Genomic DNA, 24,134 nt, shown 5'->3' with positions numbered 1-24,134 from the left:
TTTGTCCTGATGAAGAGGTATGATCACCTTGAAACGCATTGACAAATAAAACCGCCTCCATACCACATCTGGTTTCATATGTATATTGGATCCTCAGCAGCATGGGTTTTATATCCACTTTCATCTCCAAGTTTGCAAGGTTTTGTGTATGACAGCAACAAGCTTTAACCTCACCCTTGAGCAACAGAGAACTAGTTGGCCTCTATTTGCTTTAAATTTTCTCTAACTTTTTAAATTGTTTGGTCATATGAGCTATCATTTTTTATTGGTACAACTTTGAGGTCCAAACAACTTTTTGATTTCTTTTTATTCCTATTTCAGGTGAAATTTGGCATAAATGTTGGCATTGACTATATGAGATAAACATTATCACAGTTTATTAGTTTGAACTGCTAGGTATCTAGAAATAGCAGTATGTTTTTGCTTTTTTTTATCAGGAAAAGGAGGGTGATATGAACTTTTATAATTTTTTTCCTATTTTTATTAGTTCCCCTTTGGGACTTTAACCTGCTATTGTTTGTACAATACACTAATATACATTAATATATCAGTACATTGTACACCTACTGTTCTCTAATGAAGCCAAGCAAAAGACTTTGCTTCATACATGGAGGCCTTCAGTAACCTCTTAAATGCTGCAATCACAGTTGGGGCTCACTCCCTCCACCTTATTTTCCATCCAAGTGCGATCCAACCAAACATCTAATCACACTCAGACCAATGTTATTTTATGGGGCCACGCATATGTCCGATCTTCTCCTTGCTGGAAAAGGCAGTCGGAGGAAAAAATCACAGCATGTCCAAATTTGATCTAATTATTGAATCTCACTCTGTCATGCAAGTCAATGAGTGTGTGGAAGTCATTTCCGTGCACTGGCACAATGGAGAAGATTGAGAAATTTTGTCCTCCATCTTCTCACATTTTATTGGATGAGAGAATCTACGGCCCTCTGCTCCTGCCATTAGACTCCAAGCAGCTTGCACCTGTCTTGTAAGGAGCAGTATCAACTCCTGTGCCAACTCCATACATGCAGTGCGCACAGGGCAGAGAGGGCTACCAGGATGCCTACTTTTTAGGCATCCTAGTATTAAAACTGTGTCTATAAATGCTGGGAGCCCTTAACAAACATTTATGGGCCCACTTATTCAAATGTTCATTGCTACATCTGTAAATAAAACTTACAACTATAATTCCTAACATCATTTATTTATCATTATCTGAGAGAGCATTGTAAAATTAATGATCACCAACACCTTGGGCCTGATTTTTTATTGCCTTTTCACCTTTTCTGTCTGCTCTTTTGGTGTTTTTAGACTGATTTTCATTTGTACCTTATTCTTATTTTAATTTGCATCTTTTTTATAGTCTATTTTATATACGTCGCCTAGGTGGGGTTATTGTTTTCCAGGTAATTTAGGCGGATTCAAAAATTTGGCGCAAATGTACTCCAGTGTCCCTCTTGTGTTGTTTTATGCAAACAAGTTATTTTGGCACAAATGTTGCATCATTTAGTGAAATGTGCGACTTTTTGTGCTAAAAAAGCACAAAACAGGTCAAAAAGAAAAATATAGAGAATATTTTATTTTGCGCAAAATTGATGAACTTTTTGCAAAAATGGAACAAAAAAGTAAACAAATATCAGAAGGCAAAACAGAAAAGTAACTTTAAAAAAAAACCTGCAAATGATGAATTGGGTTCTTTTTGTTTTGGTACCTTGCGCATGCTTCAGTATCTATTTGGAAACATTCATTGATTACATTTAGATGCTAGAAGCCCATCTCAATCATGTGCTACTTGCATTGACACATGAACTATTAGAGCACTAATATAGATATATTCGAGACGGGGTCCAACAACAATAGTAACACATTTTTGGATGCAAGCATGCATGTAAAATATCAGATATTAGGAAATCCTCTATCTATAATGAGGCTGCCACAGGAAGGAGAAAAAAAATAACAATATATAAAATAAATTAAATCTAATGCTTGCTGCTTGCTTCTTCAGCATTCTTTTCTATGACATCATTGTTATACCTTTTTTAAAGAATTGATATACTGCATATATATTGAGGGTTATTTAGTAAAGTATAATATTAAATTGCTAGCAACATTTGTCTGTATAATATGGAATTGCACGAGTTTGTGTTTTATAGCAACGGATGATGATAAACACATTTTTTTTGCTTTCATGTTACCTGTCAATGCTAGAAATAAGTAAATTTGAAAATGTCACAAGCACTTTGACATAACAAAATTGTGCATATATTACTGTGTATATAACTTGTGCATCATTTAATAAGCATTGTTGTGGTTATATCTTACTTTATGCTGTGACAGCAGAGGAAAACAAATATTAATTGCATTGCTTTGTCATTGGCTTGAGGCATTTGTTTCATAATCTCTGCATTTTCTGGAAAATAATAAGTTCATTACTTGAAAACATTTTGCAAATTCTAAGTCATCTTTTTTGACTGAATTATAAATTAATTAAAAAATATTAGGAGGAAAGCCAATCTTTTCTTCTTTTAGCTAAGGAACTGATAGACGGCTAAAATATAGTGTGGCTACAGTATACATGACATGTAATTACTACCTGTCATTCAAGATGTATTTTATACGCTTCATTCACTTTATATTGCATTGTAATTCTGCAACAATGCCGAGCATATATGATAGTACTCATTATATCCAATAATTTTGGAGTGCAAAGTGCACATTGTACTTTTTATCAGCGTTTATATGTGCAACATTTGTATGTACAAATTGTGGCAAGACGACTCGCTCAGCTCTCCCGAAGGCAGACTCAGGACACACATTCTCAGGTTACCTTCCTGCTGACTTATTATATGGCATAAACTCATGCAGGGTTCCACAGGAAAAGTAAGCAAGATCCCTCTGGGTTAAACAGGAAAACAAAACAAAATATATCTCAGTCCATAGATGAGCGGATTCCGCCCGCTCTCGGTAGCACAAACTGCACAGGCAAAGTCCTTGTAAAAAGCTCTGCAGCTTCCACAACACTGTCTGGAGACTTCACTCTGCAGACCACACTCCAGAGAAAAAAAGGGACTGAGCTTTTTCACATTGCTCAGCCACACCCTGAGGGGAGGTAGGGGGAATGGCGTCCCGCCCTCTCTGCCATTCCCATAAAACCGCACACCCTTTAACAGAGTAAACCCACCAGCATATAACATGCTGGCAGAAATAAAGTAGGTCTTAGTTCACACAGGAGAGCATCCTGAGTGACACATACCTCCCCTCACATATAAAACCAGTGACACTGTCACATATTCCCCCCCCTCTGCCCAAAGCCTCGGGGTTGGGCACCTTCTGACACCAGGCAGGGAATCCTAGAGAGGGCATCTGCATTCCCATGTAACTTCCCGGGCCTATGCTCCACATGAAAGTTAAAATCTTGGAGCCCTAGGAACCATCTAGTTACCCTGGCATTTTTACCCCTCTTCTCCCTCAACCTTCTCAACGGGGCATGATCTGATACTAATTTAAACTTCCGGCCTAGTAGGTAATATTTCAGTGTATCCACGGCTAATCACTCTTTCTCTACTATGGCGTAGTTCTTCTCGCAGTAGGACAGCTTTCGGCTCAGATAGAGAATGTGATGTTCTTCCCATTTATCTCTTGAGAGAATACAGCCCCTAGACCAACCTCTGAACCGTCCGTCTGGACCACAAATTCGTTCTTAAAGTCTGGCTGCTTGGACAGTGTAAGCTTCAACTGTTGAAAGGTGGACTCCGTTTCTTTCGTCCATTTCACCATGGTTGATATGGTGCGTTTTAGAAGATCCGTTAGTGGCACGGCCATCATGGCGAAATTCGGGATAAACCGCCAGTAATATCCCACCATTCCCAGGAACGCTCTCACCTGCTTCTTGGAGAGCGGTTGCAGACAGGTTTGAATTGCCTCCACTTTCTTGATTTGTGGCTTTATTTCGCCTCTACCAACGATATAGCCCAAGTACTTGGCCTCCTCTTTTCCAATGGCACACTTTCTCGGATTTATGGTAAATCCTGCCTTCCTTAGAGCCTCCAGAATGGCCTATAGTTTAGGTAGGTGACTAGCCCAGTCTGAGCTAAAGACCACAATGTCGTCAAGGTAGTCTGCGGCATACTTCTTATGTAGGACTAGGATCCGATCCATAGCCTTCTGGAAAGTGGTTGGGGCCCCCTGTAGTCCAAATGGCATCCGTGTGTATTGAAAACACCCATCAGGTGTTGAGAAAGCCGTCTTCTCCTTGGCCGTCTAGGACATGGGGATCTGTCAGTAGCCCTTCATCAGGTCAAGAAGGGTGATGTACCTCGCCGGTCCAAGCCTCTCGATGAGTTCGTCGACGCTAGGCATCGGGTACGCGTCAACTTGGATACCTCAATCAGCCGGCGGTAGTAATTACAAAACCTCCATTCTCCATTGGGTTTTGGCACGAGGACGATTGGGCTCGACCACCCACTCTTTGACTCCTCTATTACCTCGAGGTCTAACATCCTCTTCATCTCAGCCGAGATCGCCTCCCGGCGTGCTTCTGGAATCCGGTGCAGCTTCAGATTCACTCGTACGTGCGGCTCTGTTAGCACGTCATGCTCTACCACATGAGTATGCCCTGGCAACTCTGAGAACAGCTCCCGATTCCGCTGTAGTAATTCTCGACACTGTTGCTTCTGGGCCGGTGATAGAGTCTCTGCAATAGTGACCTCTTCCATCTTGCCTTCTGGTGCAGCTCCCAGGCAAGGAGTTTCCACAGGTTCCCGGTCCCCCCACGGTTTGAGCAAATTCACATGATATATTTGATGCAGCTTTCTTCGGCCAGGCTGGTGAACTTTATAATTAACCTCACTGACTTTCTCCACCACCTCGTACCGACCTTGCCATTTGGCGAAGAACTTGCTCTCGAAGGTAGGGATTACCACCAAAACACGGTCCCCGGGGTTGAAACTGTCTTAGTCTCGCCGACCGGTTATATACCCTCTCCTGGGCTTCCTGCACCTGGAGGAGATGTTCCTTCACGATGGACATCACCTTTGATATTCTCTCCTGTAACTGGGTGACATGTCCGATGATACTCCTGCGTGGCGTGACTTCAGCCTCCCAAGTTTCCTTGGTGATGTCTAGGAGACCTCTTGGATGCCGCCCATATAGGAGTTCAAATGGAGAGAAGCCAGTGGAGGCTTGAGGAACTTCTTTGACTGAGAAAAGTAGAAATGGGAGCAGGTAGTCCCAGTCTCGCCCATCCTTTTCAATGACCTTCCTGAGCATCGCCTTTAAGGTCTTGTTGAAGCGTTCCACTAGGCCGTCCGTCTGTGGATGATAAATCGAGGTGCGAATCTGAGTTATCTGAAGGACTCTGCAAAGCTCCTTCATCACCTTACTCAAGAAGGGGGTTCCTTTGTCTGTCAGAATTTCTTTTGGCAGACCTGTTCGAGCAAAAATATGGACCAGCTCTCGGGCTATACTTTTACTGGACGAGTTCCTTAGGGGAACTGCTTCGGGGTACCGCGTCGCATAGTCCCTGACGCCCAGGATATATTGATGGCCCCGAGCTGATTTAAATAAGGGGCCCACGAGGTCCATGGCAATCCTCTCAAAGGGAACCTCTATCACAGGTAATAGGACTAAGGGGCTAGAGAAGTGGGAAGAGGGAGCTGTTATTTGGCAGATGGGGCAGGACCTACAATAGTTTTGAACTTCTCTGTAACACCCTGGCCAATAAAACCTTCTCAGTATCCTCTCCTGAGTTTTCTCAACCACTTGATGGCCCCCCAGAACATATGAATGGGCCATATCTAGTACCCTCCATTTGTATGGCCCCGGCACTAACAGCTGTTCCACTCTGTCACTGTCACTTAGTTTTTCCACCCGATATAGCAACTCTCCCTGCACTGCAAAGTGGGGGAATGTGGTATCGGCCCCCGGCTCTTGGGCAACCCCATTACATATAGTAACCTGCTCGAATGCCCACTTTAAGGTCAGGTCTCGAACTTGAGCAATCCCAAAGTTCTCTCCGGACTTATGTAACTCAGGGAGGTCAGCCTCCTCGGTTACCGTCTCACCCTCGTCACCGACAAGGACCCACAGAGGGAACTCCTCCGCCTGAGACTTCGTCAGGGGGTCTTCTCAAAGGACCTGGCTTTTCCCCACGCTACTTAGTCCAGTTCCCTTCCCCCACAAGTCCCAAAATAAAGAAAAATCAGGGCCCAATATGGGACTGGGCACCACAGTCTGTCCCCACTGTCACTGTGGCCACGGGATAGTCCTTGGCATCACCATGGATGCACCGAACGCCCATAGTTTTGGAAGGGATCAACTGGTGGGGAAGGGTAGCTCTGATGAAGGTCACCAGACTCCCGAAGTCCAACAGCCCAAGCACTTTTACTCCATTAATGGACACTGCATATGCCTGCGGCCCTTCGCCGGGTCGACAGTCCACGCTACAGGCTGGATAGGCATAATAGGAGACCCATCTGCCTAGGCTGCAGTCCATGGGCTTAGGGGATTTTTGACACCTGGTGGCTACATGTTCAGGGTTGTGACACCACCAACAGACTATATCTTTACCAACAATCCTAACGGCACCTTCAGTGGGAGTGGGACGTCCCCCAGTAGTGGCTCTAGACCCCTTCCGGGCTGAACTCGCCCCCTTTTGGGTATCCCAGTACGGAGAAATGACTGCATCCGGTTTCCCGAGGGATCTCTTAACTACCTGGTACCTCTCTACCAGGCCGATGAAGTCATCTGCGTTCTGTGGATCACCCTGGGCAACCCAGGACTGTACTGACTTGGGAAGGGAATGCATGAATCTGTCAATCACCACCCACTCAACCATCTGGGCAGGAGTGGAGGACTCCGGTTGTAGCCACTTCTGAATGAGATGCAGTAGGTCAAACATCTGCAAGTGAGGAGGTTTGTCGCTAGCATACGCCCAGTGATAAACTCGTTGGACTCTCACCGCCATATTTACTCCCAGGCGTGCTAAGATCTCTATCTTTAGCTTGGGATACTCCTTAGCATCTTGCAGCGCCAAGTCGAAATATGTCTTTTGGGGTTCACCCAATAAATATGGCGTCAGAACCTCTGCCCACTGTCCTGGTGGAAGTCTCTCCCGATCAGCCACCCTCTAAAAAACAGTCAGAAATGCTTCTACATCATCCCTAGGGGTCATCTTCTGCTTGGCCCGCCTTACCGCCTTCCTGATGTGAGAATCATCAGTCGACCCTGGAGGTGGGGCAGCCGCCCTGCTCTGGATGGCATCTGCCAGAAGCTGTATCTGCTGTTGCGCCTCCTGCTTGTGCTGCGACTTTTGCTGCAACTGGATTTGCTGAAGCAACAGTTTGGTCGTCTCTTGGTGCTGCTGCTTCATTCTCTGCTGGGCCTGCTGCATGCTCTGCTGGGCCTGCTGCATGCTCCACTGGTCCTGCAGGTGTTTCTGCTGCATGCTCTGCTGGCTCTGGACCAGGTGCTTAATGAACTCCTCCGTGCTGCCAGACTTCTCTGGCTGGCTTCTGGCCTTCACCCAGGACATCCACCGCTCTTTGTGGCAGGTACACGTGTTTCTGGAATCACTCTCACGCCAACTGTGGCAAGACGACTCGCTCGGCTATCCGTGAGGCAGACTCAGGACACACGTTACCTTCCTGCTGGTTTATTATATGGCATAAACTCATGCAGGGTTCCACAGGAAAAATAAACAAAACCCCTCTGGGTTAAACCGGAAAACAAAACAAAATATATCTCAGTCCATAGGTGAGTGGGTTACGCCCGTTCTCGGTAGCACAAATTGTACAGGCAAAGTCCTTGTAAAAAGCTCTGCAGCTTCCACAACACTTCATTCTGCAGACCACACTCCAGAGAAAAAAAAAGGGACTGAGCTTTTACAAATTGCTCAGCCACACCCTGAGGGGAGGTAGGGGGAATGGCGTCACGACCTCTCTGCCATTCCCATAAAACCACACACCCTTTAACAGAGTAAACCCACCAGCATATAACATGCTGGCAGAAATAAAGTAGGTCTTAGTTCACACAGGAGAGCATCCTGAGTGACACATACCTCCACTCACATATAAAACCAGTGACACTGTCACAAAATGTTTCATAGTTTTTAAGGTTGAAGGTAGACTTAAGTCCATCGAGTTCAACCCAAAGCCCAACATGTTGATCTAGAGCTAGGCAAAAGTCAAAAATCCCATGGGGCAGATGCTAATAGCTCCATATTAGGTGAAAAATTCCTTCCAGACTCCACATACGGCAAGCAGAAAAATTCCCTGGATCAACGTACCATTACCATTACAACATGATATGGCAGAGAGTTCCATAATATCACTGCTCTTACAGTAAAGAATTGCTGTCTGTGATTATGATTAAACATTCTTTCCTCTAGATGTAAAGGATGCCCTTTTGTCACCGTCTGGGTGTAAAAAGATCTTTAGGAAGATCTCTGTACAATCCCCTCTTATATTTGCACATTGTAATAAGGTCAACCCTAAGAGTTTGTTTTTACAAACTGAATAACCAAGAGTTTGACGGCCTGTCTATGTGTGGCCTCATTAGTGTCATCATTTTGTTATGAGCTTCTACGCGTCTTTTATTTATTTTTATTTATTTATTTTACTCACTTATATAGCACCACTAATTCCACAGCTCTTTTTACAGACATTATGGGCGCTGTCTCCATTGGGGCTCACAATTTAAATTCCCTATCAGTATGTCTTTGGAATGTGGGAGGAAACTGGAGAGCCTGGAGAAAGCACACGCAAACACAAGGAGAATATACAAACTCCTTGCAGATGTTGTCCTTGGTGGGATTTAAACCCAGGACCCCAGTGCTGCAAGGCTGCAGCACTAACCACTGAGCCTCTTTTAGTGCATTCCATTATTTTATTTGCTGTCTGGCACTGGTCTCTGTGTTGATTACCTTGCAGAGTTTATCATCATCTCCAAATATTAAAATTCTACTCTGCACTTTGTAAGGTCATTAATAAATATGTTAAAAAGAAGAGGGTCCAATTCATACCCCTGTAGTATCCCATTGTTAACTGTGACTCAATCCGAATGTGTTCCATTAATAATCATCCTTTGTTTCTTACCACTGAACTAGTTGTTAACCTAGTTACACATATTTTCCCGTGGTCCGATTACTCTCGTTTTATGTACCAACCTTTTATGTGGCACCATATCAAACACCTTTGAAAAGTCCATATAGACAACATCCAATGCATTTCACTGGTACAGTCTGGAACTTATCCCTTACAGAAGCTGATCAGATTAGTTTGATAGGACCGGTCAAACCCATGTTAATATTGGGTCATGAGGTTATTCTTATTGATATCATCCAGGAGAGCATATCTTAAAAAACCCTCAAGAATTCTGCACACAGTAGAGGTTAAAATTACCGGCATACAGTATTGCTGGCCTACAGTTGCTAGGCTCAGATTTTGTCCCCTTTTTGAATATTGTCTCCACATTTGCTATGTGCCAGTCCTGTAGTACAGACTGTGTTATTATTAAACGTTTGAATGTTAAAAATAACGGTCCATCTATTATGGTACTTAATTCCTCTAGCATTTGGGGGTATATGCCATGCAGGCCCAGTGATTTAATGATTTTGAGGCGACACTGTACTTTCTCCTGGGTTAAGCAGGTGAAATTTAATGGAGAATTTATGGTATCCCTCATCATGTCATCTGACATGGGTTTTTCTTGTATAAATACTGTTGAAAAAATGTGTCTCTGTGTACATGAATCGTGAATGAGACCTAGATCAAGTAAGGACCCCAGATGAATACTGATTTCTATGTGCTTCATTATTAGAAATGATTGTGGTTCTTCTTATTTATGGTTGGGTAAATCCTAATTAGAAAAGGGGCTGTTTAAATTTGAAAACTACTTTACTTCCTTTTTTATTTTTCGCTACTCTAGTAAAATAATGTTAGAGACAGCAATGACAGCTCATAAAAGTCACCATCTGTGTCCAGAAAGCATTCCTTATTACATTTGCTTCTAAAACTTTGATGGGATATGTTTTAGGTGTCTGTTTCTATTAAAACTTCAATGGTAGAAGAGATTAAAAGTTAAATGGAAACTTGCAACAAAGTTTGCATAAATCAATAATACAGCTGATTATAAAAGACTTTGTAATTTTCAGATGGAAAAATCTGTTTCTTTCTCCACTTATGAGCCACTCCTTCCCCTCCCCTCCTGAACTCTTCATCCACTCTGAAAAAACAAGTCAAATATGTCTTACTCAACTTAGACCGACAGTTAACTGTAGCATAAGATTGTATTCTATGGAGTGGGGAGTGGGAGGAGGAATTAGGAGCAGAGTTATAAAGTAAACAGAGGGAGATACAGAATTATTGTGCTGAACTTTCTCACAATACTTATGACATGAGCTTATGACAAAGATGAATATGTAGAACTCTGACTTAAACAAATTTTGTTTTAAACTAAAGATAGTTAGTAGGGATGTGCTTGAGCTCAAAAAGTTTCAGTATCCTTTTGCATTTCATAAAGAACACATTTTTTCACATAGGCCCAGAAGCACATAATGGAGGAACTTTGGATTCAGAAAGTGAGGGGGACAAGAATTAGATATGTACAGTGATTCCATACAGACATATAGGAGAGGGTGGGGTTTAACTCAAATTTTAAAATAATACCGTAATTATTGTGTGAGGTGTAATAAAGTTACATTTTCACTTTTTCTTACACTTGCCATTGTTATGCTCAAATGCTTTTACATACATGCCTATTTGGACTGTGGCTATAGCAAATTTAGATAATAGAAAAAATAAACTTTGGTGAAGACCTTAATATAGTGTTTAACATTGCACTGGCTTGGGTTCTGCATAGAAAAAGTTGTAGGAACATCTCTAACTTATTCTTGAAAGTATACTTATCATTATGATATATGTTGCATAAATGAGTAGTACAAGCTGTGAGAGGGAAGAGGGCAACTGTTTCTGTCTAACACAAGACGTGGACTAGGGAAAGGGAAACAAAAGGAATAGAACATCTGACAACAGTTCTGACATCACACCAGAGATTGACTGTCCACTTGTCAAGGTTGAAGAGAAATAAAAACAAATTTTTACAGTAAGCAGAATAGGGAAGATTCCCAAAACTCAGCAGTTTCATATAACATTTTCTCCTCTGCTCATTCTACAGCAGAAGAATTAATGCCAAGTAGACATATTAATGTAAAACACTATCAAACCTTATTAAATTGCATATGCACAATATTCATTGATCTCCTGAGTCTCCTTTATTCCTACTTCTACTCCCCTTCTTTTCTAGTAACATTGGCCATTAAATGCATATATGGGCACCCATGAGCATGTGATGAAGATAAGACTATATTTTCCCAAGTATAGCCGTTGTTGCTAGAAAAGCAGGGTAGCAGCCTCATTCAGAGAGAGAGTAAAAGTAACCATAGTGGTTTGTATGGTTTGTACATTTATTTTTTCTCTTCAAAACAACAAAAAAGCAAAATGCCATGCCATACCATAACTCACTAAAAGTGCAATAAAAAAGTGGTTATAATGAATCATATATCCCAAATTGGTATCAATCAAACCAACAGCTTACTGCGCAATAATCATGCCCTACACAGCTCCATCTATGTAAAATGAAAATGTTACAGGTCTCAGAAAATGGCGACTCAAACCAAAATTTTTTTTTTTTTTTACAAAATTCAAACTTTTTTTCTCCACTTAAATATAAAAAACAAGTTATACAAGTTTGATATTGCTATAATCTTACTGACCTGGAGAATCATGTTACAAGATCATTTTAGTGTGCAATGAACGCCATAAAAGGAAAACCCCCACAAAGACATGGCAGAATTGCATTTTTTTATCATTGCATCCCACTTGGAGTGTTTTTTAACATTTTTAAGTGCATTGTATGGTAAAATGAATAGTGTCATTCAAAAGAACCACTTGTTCAGCAGAAAACAAGTGGTAGCAGAAAAGGAGGAGAAAATGCAAACTTAAAACAAAAATATTGGCTGCAAAGACAAGGGGTTAACAACCACTTCCACAGTGGAAGTGGAAGATAAAATATTGACTGGGCAGGGCTGGTCACTTGTCAGTATTGAAAGGTCCATGGAGGCTAAATTTACATGAGCGTATAAAAAAGTCTTCCAATTTTCATCCAAAAAAGAGGATGATTTTCAACTCAATTGTTGTCCATATTCCATCCGTATGGCATCCTTTTTATACATCAGCACACCAAAAAACATTTTCCTATGTTAAGAACTGTGATGTAGCCATAAAAATCAGGTGCTATTCAATGTTTTTTCCTCTCCCGTTGACTTGGCCATGAGTTGTGGTCTGTGTCAGCCTTTAACTGAGGTAGCTCTGCAGGATCAGACTCAGCCATCACATAGTACATAGCATGTGCACATTTATAAGATTATCTCAGCGCAGGAACATTTTATTTAAAACAACCAATTGTGGAATTTATTATTATCCAAGATCTATTAATTCTAATGCATTTTCTTTGTAGGACTTCTTTAATACACTTTTTTTTATAAAGCAATTGCCCAACATTTAAACTTGCAACAACGTCTTTAAGGATAGATTGGGTGTTTTGTAAAAATAGATAATCTTTGAGAAGAGTAATAATTGCATCAAAATCCAAAATATAGTTTTCCCTATAGTTCTTTTTTGGTTTGCAACTGAACCTAAAGAAATATAAAATATACCAATTGAATGCATACTTATAGCACAGTGCAAAAATATAGTAACTTTTCCATAGTACGCAAGCAAATAATCTCATTACTACTTACTTTTCTATGCCTATTCCGAAATATGTAAATCAATATTATATTTTTTTTCACAGACCAGAAGGTCTTGAAGCCTGAAGTAGCTGTTCACGAAGAGAAGCCAAGTATGTAGTTTTCTAAGATATATACAAGAGCAAAAAAAGATTGATTTTATTCATTTTCCTTATTGTACTATTTTATGCTTAATTAAGACAAAAGTCTTTAAAAAATTACTTTTAGAATCTACATGGAAAAATAAGTTACTTTGTAAATGCTTGGCTTATCTTGTATTTATTATGAGTTTAAAGGGAATCTATCAGCAGCATGAGGTAGGAATTGAGACCCTATTTCCATTGATGTATTACTTAGTTTACTGGCTGCAGCAGTAGTGAGAGAATCACAACTTTCTTTGCTGCAGATCTAGCTGAGCTCAGATGTTAAGCTGTGTATAACCCTGCCCATACCACATTTTTATGTGTACATTGTTTAGTGACAGAGAGCTGCAAATAAATGTTGGGGTCCTGGTTGGACTAGGTTGCACATGGACAGTTGTCCTGTAATGATAATCTGCTGCTGATAAAACATTGATTGTACTGAAACAGAAAAACATAGCCAAGTATGTAACACATCGCTGGAATCAGACTCTCTTCCCTTACAAAAAGTTGCTCACAGATTACATAGCTGAAATCTGATGACAGATTCGATTAAGGGGTTTTACAATTTATTTTTAAATTAACCAAGGAGGGGAAGTGTGCTAATAAATGATTGATCCTTTCCATATTAGAATCATCACTGCTAAAGCACCTCTGCTTAAGTACTCCCCATAAGTCTTTGTTTACTTATCTGTAACAATGATATTACATCAATATGTGACTGTTGCAGCCAACCAGGGGATAGACTACTGAGGCAAGTGATTGACTGAAGTGAACCAATATGTTTACAGATGTCATCAGTGTTGCCAAGTAAACAAAGACAGGTGACAAGGACAAAAACAGCATCGAAGAAATTCGGCGCAGCTATTTTTTTCAGTTAGAACAACAAACTCATAAGCAAAATGTGATGAATCCCATTGTAACTGGGATTAGCTTATTAACCCCTTCCCAACGTAAAACATCTTACATCAGGTCAACATATATAAGGAGCAGGCTCAGGAACTGAGCCCTCACCATATCAGGCAGTTGCCAGCTGTAATGCATAACAGGCATATATTCTTGTAATCACAGTGACTTGAGAGCTCTCTCATCGCTGTAGTTTAACCACTTAAATGCTGCCTTCAATCTATGACAGTTGAATCTGTATGACATCAGTGCAAGTGCACACAATCACCTGATTTTAACAGCCCCCCTTGACGCAATCGTAGTGAACCATGACAGCCGCCATCTTGGTCCTCCTATGACACCCAGCCTGTGTGTGGACTTCATAAGAAAATGTATTTTTCAATACATACTGCATTACTATATTGTATGATCACAGGTTTAAGTTCCCTAAGGGGAATAAAAAATAAAAAATAACTCTTTAAAAGTAGGTAAAATACCATAAATTCGAATCACCTTTTTTCCCTCCATTGAAAATAAATTAAAAATAAACCAATTTGCTATTGTTGAGTTCATAAATGTCCAATTAATCATAATATAAAAAAAATAAAAAGAATAAATTGTGTTTTCTTGGTCGCTGCAACACCACTAAAAACAATAAAAAAGATCAAATCACCATACCTACATGAAAACAGTATCAATAAATATTTGAGCTGGCCACAGTAAAAATAAGCTCTCAAACAGCTCAGTCAATGGAAAAATTAAGACATTATGGGTCTCAAAAAATAGCGAAAGAAGAAAATTTTTTTTTTCAGAATTTTCTGATTTTTTTTACCACCTAAATTAAAAAAAACTGAATACATTTGCAATTGCCTAAATTGTACTGATCTAAAGAATAATATTGCCATGTAATTTTTATAGCACAAGGAACTTCGTGAAAAACAAAACCAAAAGACAATTAAGGAACTGCATTTTTTTGCATAATTTGAGTGATAAAATTAATGGTGCTATTCAAAACTACAACTCATTCCTCAAATAATAAGCCCTCATAAGGCTATACTGATGGAACAATGAAAAATTTCTGACTTTCAGAATAGAGTTAAGAAAAAATCAAAGTGCAAAAATCGAAAATCGCCCATCGGGAAGGGGTTAAAGCAAAATAGGTAGCAAATATATTTCATCTTCTATATTTAATCTAATTATGGACAGTTGTCGATGTTCCATGCACAGTTCCTTTTTTATTCCCAACATCTGTATCTATATTATGCTGTGCAGTTTGCTATAGAAACATATTTGAATTTCAATAGCGTTGTATTGAAAACTTGTATCTATCTCTTGTAAACTTTGTTCTTTTTTATTAACTTCATACGCTTTAGCTGCTTTATTATAAAGAATAATAAATTTATTCTGTAACTTTTGTTCTTTCTTGTTTTACCAAATGTTGCTTTCAGTATTCTGTGGTGAAAAATTATGTTTTTATTCAAATTTTAACTATAAACTATTTACTATTTGTGGCTTTGCTTTTGCTCACAAATATGGAAAGTAGTCCTGTCATTTTTTTTTTTTTTATTTAAGGTTGCCAACCATATTAAAAGAGTTGTTCATTACTTTCACAACTCCTTCTCAATCACCATATTCCCCAATGGAAAATAAAAAAAACAAGTAAAAAAAAAAACCACACACACATTGAGCTGGAGTTTGAGTTGGCATACATGTAACATATAAACACATAAACACTACAAGAAACAAAATGATCATAAACCCTGCTGTAACTAAATAAGTAAAAAGCAAAAGTGCATTTAAATAACATAGGGTTCTTAGTGACACCGTTTTTGATCAAAAATAGCATAAAAGCCATCCCACCATGGCAAGGTGACCCTATGCGGGACAGTCCTACACTGTCTAATATTAAAACCTTACCATGTGTCAGAAGGACTTGTGTGAATAAAGGCAGGCGAAGGACTGGGTCCTGAACTCTAGACACCTCAGACCGGAGAAGCTTTTTAAATCTCAAACTCCAGCTCAATGTGTGTGTGTTTTTTCTTGGATTTGTTGCATTTTATGTAAGTGAGGGTGTGGCTATCCCTCCTTGAGAAGGAAATTACATTTAAAAAGCATCTCCAGGCTGAAGTGTCTAGGTTTTGGGACCCAGTCCTTTGTCTGCTCTTATTAACACAGGTCAATTCTGACACATGGTAAGGTTTTAATATTAGACAGTGTAGGACCGTCCTGAATAGGGTCACCTTGATGTGGTGGGATGGCTTTTATACTATTTTTGATCAAAAACAGTGTTACTAAGAACCCTATTTTATTTAAATGCATTTTGCCTTTTACTTATTTAGATACAGCAGGGTTTATTCTCATTTTGTTTCTTGTAGGCTTTGTCTGGAAAACAAAAAAAAAACTGTACTCACCTGCGGTGCTAGCGCCATTCGAGAAATATCGAAGCCATGTCTCCCAGGACTCATGTGACGTTATGTCATGTAAGTCCTGCAGTTATTCAGTGTCCGCTAATGGGCTGCTTCAATCTCACTCTGTTCGGATATAACTGACATCCGGAGGAAGCAAGAGATCAACAGCTCTCACTTCTTCCAGATGTCAGTTTCATCCAAAAGACGTAAGAGCGATCACTGATTGGTTGCAAGGCTCACGTGACATAATTTTTTAAACTTTCAATGGCACTTTGAGGCTCAGAAAAATGGTGGCCAGTGGCTGCCATTTTACTGAATCCCTGCTGAAGTGAGTTACAAAAATTAGTATTTTGATGAATGAGGATTTTTGGAATTGTTGAATAGAATTCAATTCCACTTAAGTATATTTAGAGTACAAAATCTGATGGATAAATTGTATTAATAGTTAAACTTTTGCCACTTAAAAATTGTATTGAGCCTGAACAAATAGTTTGTCACCTTTCATATTAATTGCATGTCATTAAGACTGGACCCTTGATCTAGCTGTATGTATAATGCAAGAAACATTTGAATTTTGCTGAGCATAATTAACATATCAAATTTAGCTTTTCTTATTTCCACTGGGCAGGCAAATTAACTTGGCTACATAAAGCAAATTAAAAATGCTTTCAAGTCCTTGAGTATCATTGCTGTTGAGTATTGATTAATTGCTTGCATGAAAAAAGCTTGCATTGAGCAAATATTAACAATATATAATGCATTATGTTATATTTGACACATTATTTTAGTCATTTATTAATACGATGTTATTTTATTAAAAAGCGCAAGCACTACTGCTATTTTAAGCCTCGTGCATAATATTGTGTTGCAGACACTTGTTAAATAGATATATTGTGTTAGAAGATATTTTTTTTGCAAATACTTAAGCTGAATACCATGGGCTTCTTCCGTAGAAATAAGGGTTCTTCTGGACTATAACAATGATAACTTATCCTTAGGCTAGAATCACACGACATTATAAAAAATCTGTCGGATTTCAATCCAGAAAAGTGGGATGATTTTTTTCTCACTTGTCATCCATGTGCAGTCTGTATATTATCCGTTTTTCACAGCTGCAGCTATTAATCACTTACAAGACCATTTATAGTTTCCTAAGTTACAGAATTGCAATGTATCCGTAACAATTACATAGTATATGTCGCTCCTTATGGTATCTGATATTTTTCTCACACCCATAGACTTGAATGGGTGTCTCATGTGATTTTAGGAGGAAAAACGCGCATGCCACAATTTTTTCCAACGTGGATTCAGTCAATAAAAAATATTGCATATTTGCACTGCGCCATTGAATAACATTGGTCTGAGTGCAAACATTTTTTTAACAGCTAGCACTTAGACCGTAAATATAGGTTCACAAGCTCTTAGGAGAGATCATCCGTGTCAGTTTGTTAAGGATCTAACCCTGTCAGATTAGCACATTAAAGGTGCCCTTAATTGTTAATCTAGGCATAGGCATTTGTCCTTATACAACCCCTGGCAAAAATTATGGAATCACCGGGCTCGGAGGATGTTCATTCAGTTGTTTAATGTTGTTGAAAAAAAGCAGATCACAGACATGGCACAAAACTAAAGTCATTTCAAATGGTAACTTTAGGGCTTTAATAAACACTAAAAGAAATCAAGATTAAAAATGTGGTACTTAGTAAGGGTAATTTTTTTTCAGACTAAGCAGAGGGAAAAAAATATGGAATCACTCAATTCTGAGGAAAAAATTATGGAATCATGAAAAACAAACACACAAAAAAACACTCCAATACATCACTAGTATTTTGTTGCACCACCTCTGGCTTTAATAACAGCTTGCAGTCTCTGAGGCATGGACTTAATGAGTGACAAACAGTACTCTTCATCAATCTGGCTCCAACTTTCTCTGATTGCTGTTGCCAGATCAGCTTTGCAGGTTGGAGCCTTTCAAGGACCATTTTCTTCAACTTCCAACAAAGATTTTCAATTGGATTGAGTTCCGGACTATTTGCAGGCCATGACATTGATCTTATGTGTCTTCTTTCAAGAAATGTTTTCACAGTTTTTGCTCTATGACAGGATGCATTATCACCTTGAAAAATGACGTCATCATCCCCAAACATCCTTTCAATTGATGGGATAAGAAAACTGTCCAAAATATCAATGTAAAGTTGGGCATTTATTGAAGATGTAATGACAGCCATCTCCCCAGTGCCTTTACCTGACATGCAGCCCCATATCATCAATGACTGTGGAAATTTGCATCTTCTCTTCATGCAGTCATCTTTATAAATCTCATTGGAAAGGCACCAAACAAAAGTTCCAGCATCATCACCTTGCCAAATGCAGATTCAGTCAATCCATCACTGAATATGACTTTCATCCAGTCATCCACAGTCCATGATTGCTTTTCCTTAGCCCATTGTAACCTTGTTTTTTTCTGTTTAGGTGTTAATGATGGCTTATGTTTGAGGATGTTACATATGTCTGATATCTATGGCCACTCCTGAGGTCTTATGTGTGGAGTCTGACCTGAATACTGATGGCCTTGTTGATGCTGGTAGTCAACAACTGCCCTTTTCTACTCACAAATCCTTCCCAACATCTGCAATGTAGACACACTGCAACAAAATGAAAATTGAAGAAATGGCTGATTTTGGAACACTGTTATAGGTGATATGTCTGACAGAGAACCATGGTTTTAAATAGCAGGCCTGTAATTTACTAATATTATTCTACACAGACACCTAGTGTGAATAGCTTGACCGACACATTGCAACAAAATGAAAATGGAACAAATGGCTGATTTTGGAACACTGTTATAGGTGATATGTCTGACAGAGAACCATGGTTTTAAATAGCTGGCCTGTAATTTACTAAAACTAATCTTCACAGACACCTAGTATGAATAGCTTGACCCAGACACTGCAACGGAATGGAAAAAGAGGCCAATATTTTTCACGTTCAGTTCAAATTTCTGGACTTTTATAGCTGAAATATGGAACAGATCTGGCAGTATTCTACAGTGCTAACAAGCAAATGGAGCAAAAAATGATGTACTCTGGATTGCTTTTGAAGCAAATAACCAGGATTAAGATAAAAAAAATTGCCCTGGTCCCTGATATCTGGGGCTATGTCTACAAATATCTGTAATTATTATAGCAGCAGCAGATAGGATGTTTAATGGACCCTCTTGCGCTATATGCACTGCAGTCTGCCACATACACTGCCTGCCTACCTAACTCCTGCCTACCACTGATTACATGCAGCTGGATTAGTTCTCAGAAGGACTGTTAGTTCAGATGGATATATATATACATATACAGTATACAAGTATATGTATATACAGGGTTGTCCAAAAGTAAGTGGACAGAAAGTGTAATAAGGTTATGAAAGGGGAGATTTATCAAACATGGTGTAAAGTTGCCCTTAGCAACGAATCAGATTCCACATTTCATTCCTCACAGAGTCTTTGGAAAATGAAAGGTGGAATCTGATTGGTTGCTAAGGGCAACTGAGCCAGTTTCACAGATCTAGTTTTCACAGATAGATCTCCCCCAAATCTGTTTTTCTTTTCAGATAATTCAGATAACACATTATGGTAAATAATTTAAATATAGATCAAAGAAAATGGATTTTAACAGAGTATTGAAAATCTCAAAATGCTGAAACCGTTAGAGCAAATTAGGTTGAAACATTTGGTACTCAAGCCCCAAAGAGACAAACCATTTACCGCATTCATGACAAATTCAATGCCACTGGCTCAATTCTTAATGCTCCAAAAACTGGTCGACCAAAAGCAGTATGTACCGAAGATAATAAACAACTTGTTGCTGAAACATTTGTTCAGAGTCCAAAAAAGTCTGCCAGAAGAGCCTCTTTGGAATTAGGAATTTCACGAGCTTCTATCATGCGAATCCAAAAATCTATTGGGTGGAAAGCTTATCGTCCATGTCTAATTAATGGTTTATTGGAGGATGATGCAGACATGCGGCTGCAATTTAGTGAGATTATGCTTAACGAAATTGAAGAAAATCCAGTAATTTTAGATAACATTATGTGGAGTGATGAAGCTTCTTTCAAATTATCCAGCCATATTAACAGACATAATTGTATTTACTGGTATAATGAGAACATGCATTTAACATTAGAGCAACAACTAAATGAGCCTGGTGTCAATGTTTGGGGTGGTATTTCAAGTTTTGGTGTTTTAGGACCAATATTTTTTGATGTAACAGTCACAGGAGATAAGTATCTCGAAATTCTAATGAATCTAGTTGTTCCCCAGTTACAGCAACAGCCTAATTCGAATTACCTTTATTTACAACAAGATTGGGCCCCTCCACATTATTCAAGAGTAGTCCGCGAGTATCTTGATGAAACATTTCCTAATAAATGGATTGGCCGAAGAGGCCCACTTGATTGGCCGGCACATTCACCAGACTTGACCCCAATGGATTTTTTCTTTTGGGGAGTACTCAAGGACCAAGTTTAAAAAGTGTCAGTGATTTGAAAAATGACATAAGAGATGCATTTCAAGAAATTAATACCCAAAGAGACTTGTGCAAAAAAGTTTGTCGAAGCGTAAGAGGCAGACTTCAAAGCTGTGCAAATTGTAATGGAAAACAGTTTGAGCACCTGCGTTGATAAAATTTAAGGGCTTTTGTATTATTGTTCAGAATAAAATTTAATTGTCAATGTTATGCTTGAGTTAGCAAATATAATTTTATATATAAATCAAAATAAATGTTATTATTTTCTGTCGACTTACTTTTGGACCACCCTTATATATATATATATATATATATATATATATATATATATATATATATATATATACACACAGATATATGTCATGGAATACCTATACTAACAGGAGATTCAATGGACCCTATTGCACTATATGTACTGCAGTCTGCCACATACACTGCCTGCCTGCCTAACTCCTGCTATCACCTCCACCACTGAAAATATGCACCTGGATTAGACCTCAGAAGGATTGTTAGTTCAGTTGGATATATATATACAGTGCCTACAAGTAGTATTCAACCCCCTGCAGATTTAGCTGGTTGACACATGCGAAATTAACTTGGCATTGTGACATTTGTACTGTAGATCAGCCTGGAAGTGGGAAATGCACTGCAGCAAATTTTTTTTTTTTTTTTTTTTAAACGTTAAAAGTTAATTCAGAGTGTCATTTATTATTCAACCCCTCAAACCACAAGAATTCTGTTTGGTCCCCCAAAAGTATTAAGAAGTAGTTCAGGCACCAAGAATAATGAGCTTCACATGTGTGGATTAAAGATCTCTTTGCCAGCCTTTTCTGACTATTTAAGACCCTCCCCAAACTTGTGAACAACACTCAGACATGGTCAACATGGGAAAGACAAAAGAGCATTCCAAGGCCATCAGAGACAAGATCGTGGAGGGTCACAAGGCTGGCAAGGGGTACAAAACCCTTTCCAAGGAGTTGGGCCTACCTGTCTCCACTGTTGGGAGCATCATCCGTAAGTGGAAGGCTTATGGAACTACTGTTAGCCTTCCACGGCCAGGACAGCCTTTGAAAGTGTCCTCCCGTGCCGAGGCCAGGCTTGTCCGAAGAGTCAAGGCTAACCCAAGGACAACAAGGAAGGAGCTCCGGGAAGATCTCATGGCAGTGGGGACATTGGTTTCAGTCAATACCATAAGTAACGTACTCCACCGCAATGGTCTCCGTTCCAGACGAGCCCGTAAGGTACCTTTACTTTCAAAGCGTCATGTCAAGGCTCGTCTACAGTTTGCTCATGATCACTTGGAGGACTCTGAGACAGACTGGTTCAAGGTTCTATGGTCTGATGAGACCAAGATCGAGATCTTTGGTGCCAACCACACACGTGACGTTTGGAGACTGGATGGCACTGCATACGACCCCAAGAATACCATCCCTACAGTCAAGCATGGTGGTGGCAGCATCATGCTGTGGGGCTGTTTCTCTGCCAAGGGGCCTGGCCATCTGGTCCGCATCCATGGGAAGATGGATAGCACGGCCTACCTGGAGATTTTGGCCAAGAACCTCCGCTCCTCCATCAAGGATCTTAAGATGGGTCGTAATTACATCTTCCAACAAGACAGCGACCCAAAGCACACAGCCAAGAAAACCAAGGCCTGGTTCAAGAGGGAAAAAGTCAAGGTGCTGGAGTGGCCTAGTCAGTCTCCTGACCTTAACCCAATTGAAAACTTGTGGAAGGAGCTCAAGAATAAAGTCCACATGAGACACCCAAAGAACCTAGATAACTTGGAGAAGATCTGCATGGAGGAGTGGGCCAAGATAACTCCACAGACCTGTGCCGGCCTGATCAGGTCTTATAAAAGACGATTATTAGCTGTAATTGCAAACAAGGGTTATTCCACAAAATATTAAACATAGGGGTTGTATAATAATTGACCCACACTTTTATGTTTAAAATTTAGTAAAATTCAACTGAGCAACATAACTTTTTGGTTTGTAAGATTTATGCTTCTGTTCATAAAACCTACTCTCATTTGCAGTTTGAAGGCTCTAACTTATTTGCATCTTATCAAACCAGCTAAATCTGCAGGGGGTTGAATACTACTTGTAGGCACTGTATATATGTTGTGGAATACCTATACTAACTATAAACAAGCAAATCTCTCTTTGACTCAGCAGCACCTCTCCCTACTCTGCCTGTTTCCAGGGTAGACTGTGACGAGCATAGCGGCGCCAGGTCTTATATAGACATGATGATGCTATGCGGCCAGCCAATCACTCTAATGCCACAACCAACATGCCTACGGTATTACAGTGCGTGGCAGGCAATCCCTGCATGTTGATTGGATCTCTAAAGAATGCCAAACATGCAGGGAGGGGATCCGAGCAACCCGGAAATACTCGCCGAGCTTGTCGAGCACAGTGATGCTCGGAGGAGTACCTAGCAGTGGCAAGCACATTCGCTCATCACTACTGTTGAAGTGTCAGAACTTTCACCACAGGTATATGATGAAGAAGATCCTGCCGCTGTATTAGGACTGGCAAAGCTGACTCTCCTTTGCTCTCTATGGGATTGGTTTCCCCTTCTATAAGTTGCTATGCTTAGTACTACAGCTTGCCCAGTTCAAATGAATGGTCAATCTACTGTGACTATGTAAACAATGAAGAGGCTCAGGAATCATAAAAGCACCATTACCCATTCTCCGGCTGATCGGCTGAGGTTCCAATTAGACTATCAATGTTATAGTCCTCATCTTATTCTAGCCCCAGCATATTCTGAAACACTTTAAAATTCAGAGAGTACATGCACATACAAAATCCGACATAACAGAATGACATGCTGGTTAATAATTGGAGCAATAAGAGGAAAGGTCCCGCTCATTAGAGGTTACAATGTATGCACAAATAGATGACACTGAAAGTAAAAGGACGGGTACAATATGCAGAGAATGTATGTAAAAGTACAGCAAAAGTTTAAAAAACATTTTGTTGACTTTTACATAATTTTTTTCCTTGATATTTTTTGGTAGATGATTTGGCTACAAAGTAATTGTGATGCAATCAAAAACTGCATTTTTTATTGAAATACATAATACAAGCTTTATTTAATCATTTTACTTAAAGGGAACCTGTCACATCCTTTATGGCTATTAAACTGCCCCCAATGTCTTGTTAGTGATGCACATTGCATCACTAACATGTTTTTCTCAAGCAAAACGTCAGAGTATTTAGCGCACAAATCACTTTTTCTACTTTGATGAGTGCCCCAGATACCTCCGGATTCAGTCATAGGGGTGGGCAACTCTAACTTTTCAGTCACAGACTTTTGAAATTCTTCCTGCCGGTCCTATTATCATTCCCTCTAGGCACTACTCCCTACATCACTGCAATCTCCCAGCAGA

The 24,134-nt window shown here is 39.7% G+C and overlaps 1 protein-coding gene across 50 annotated transcripts in view; it reads left to right on the top strand.

Moving 5' to 3' along the window:
• Positions 1-24,134, top strand: part of TRDN (triadin) — a 1,346,604-nt gene that overhangs the window by 1,252,173 nt on the left and 70,297 nt on the right. For 48 of the 50 annotated variants that reach the window (XM_073675989.1, XM_073675970.1, XM_073675994.1 and 45 more), the window contains one exon: positions 12,853-12,900. The exons of the other annotated variants lie outside the window; for them this stretch is intronic. In XM_073675989.1, coding sequence (XP_073532090.1) covers positions 12,853-12,900 — 48 coding nt within the window. The remainder of the gene's footprint in view (positions 1-12,852; positions 12,901-24,134) is intronic. 50 annotated transcript variants of the gene reach the window in all.

Source organism: Phyllobates terribilis, unplaced genomic scaffold, assembly GCF_046119375.1.
Source record: "Phyllobates terribilis strain yellow unplaced genomic scaffold, ASM4611937v1 Scaffold_3__8_contigs__length_932513732, whole genome shotgun sequence".
Taxonomy (NCBI): Eukaryota; Metazoa; Chordata; class Amphibia; order Anura; family Dendrobatidae; genus Phyllobates; species Phyllobates terribilis.
This window is presented reverse-complemented; position numbering and strand designations above follow the sequence as displayed.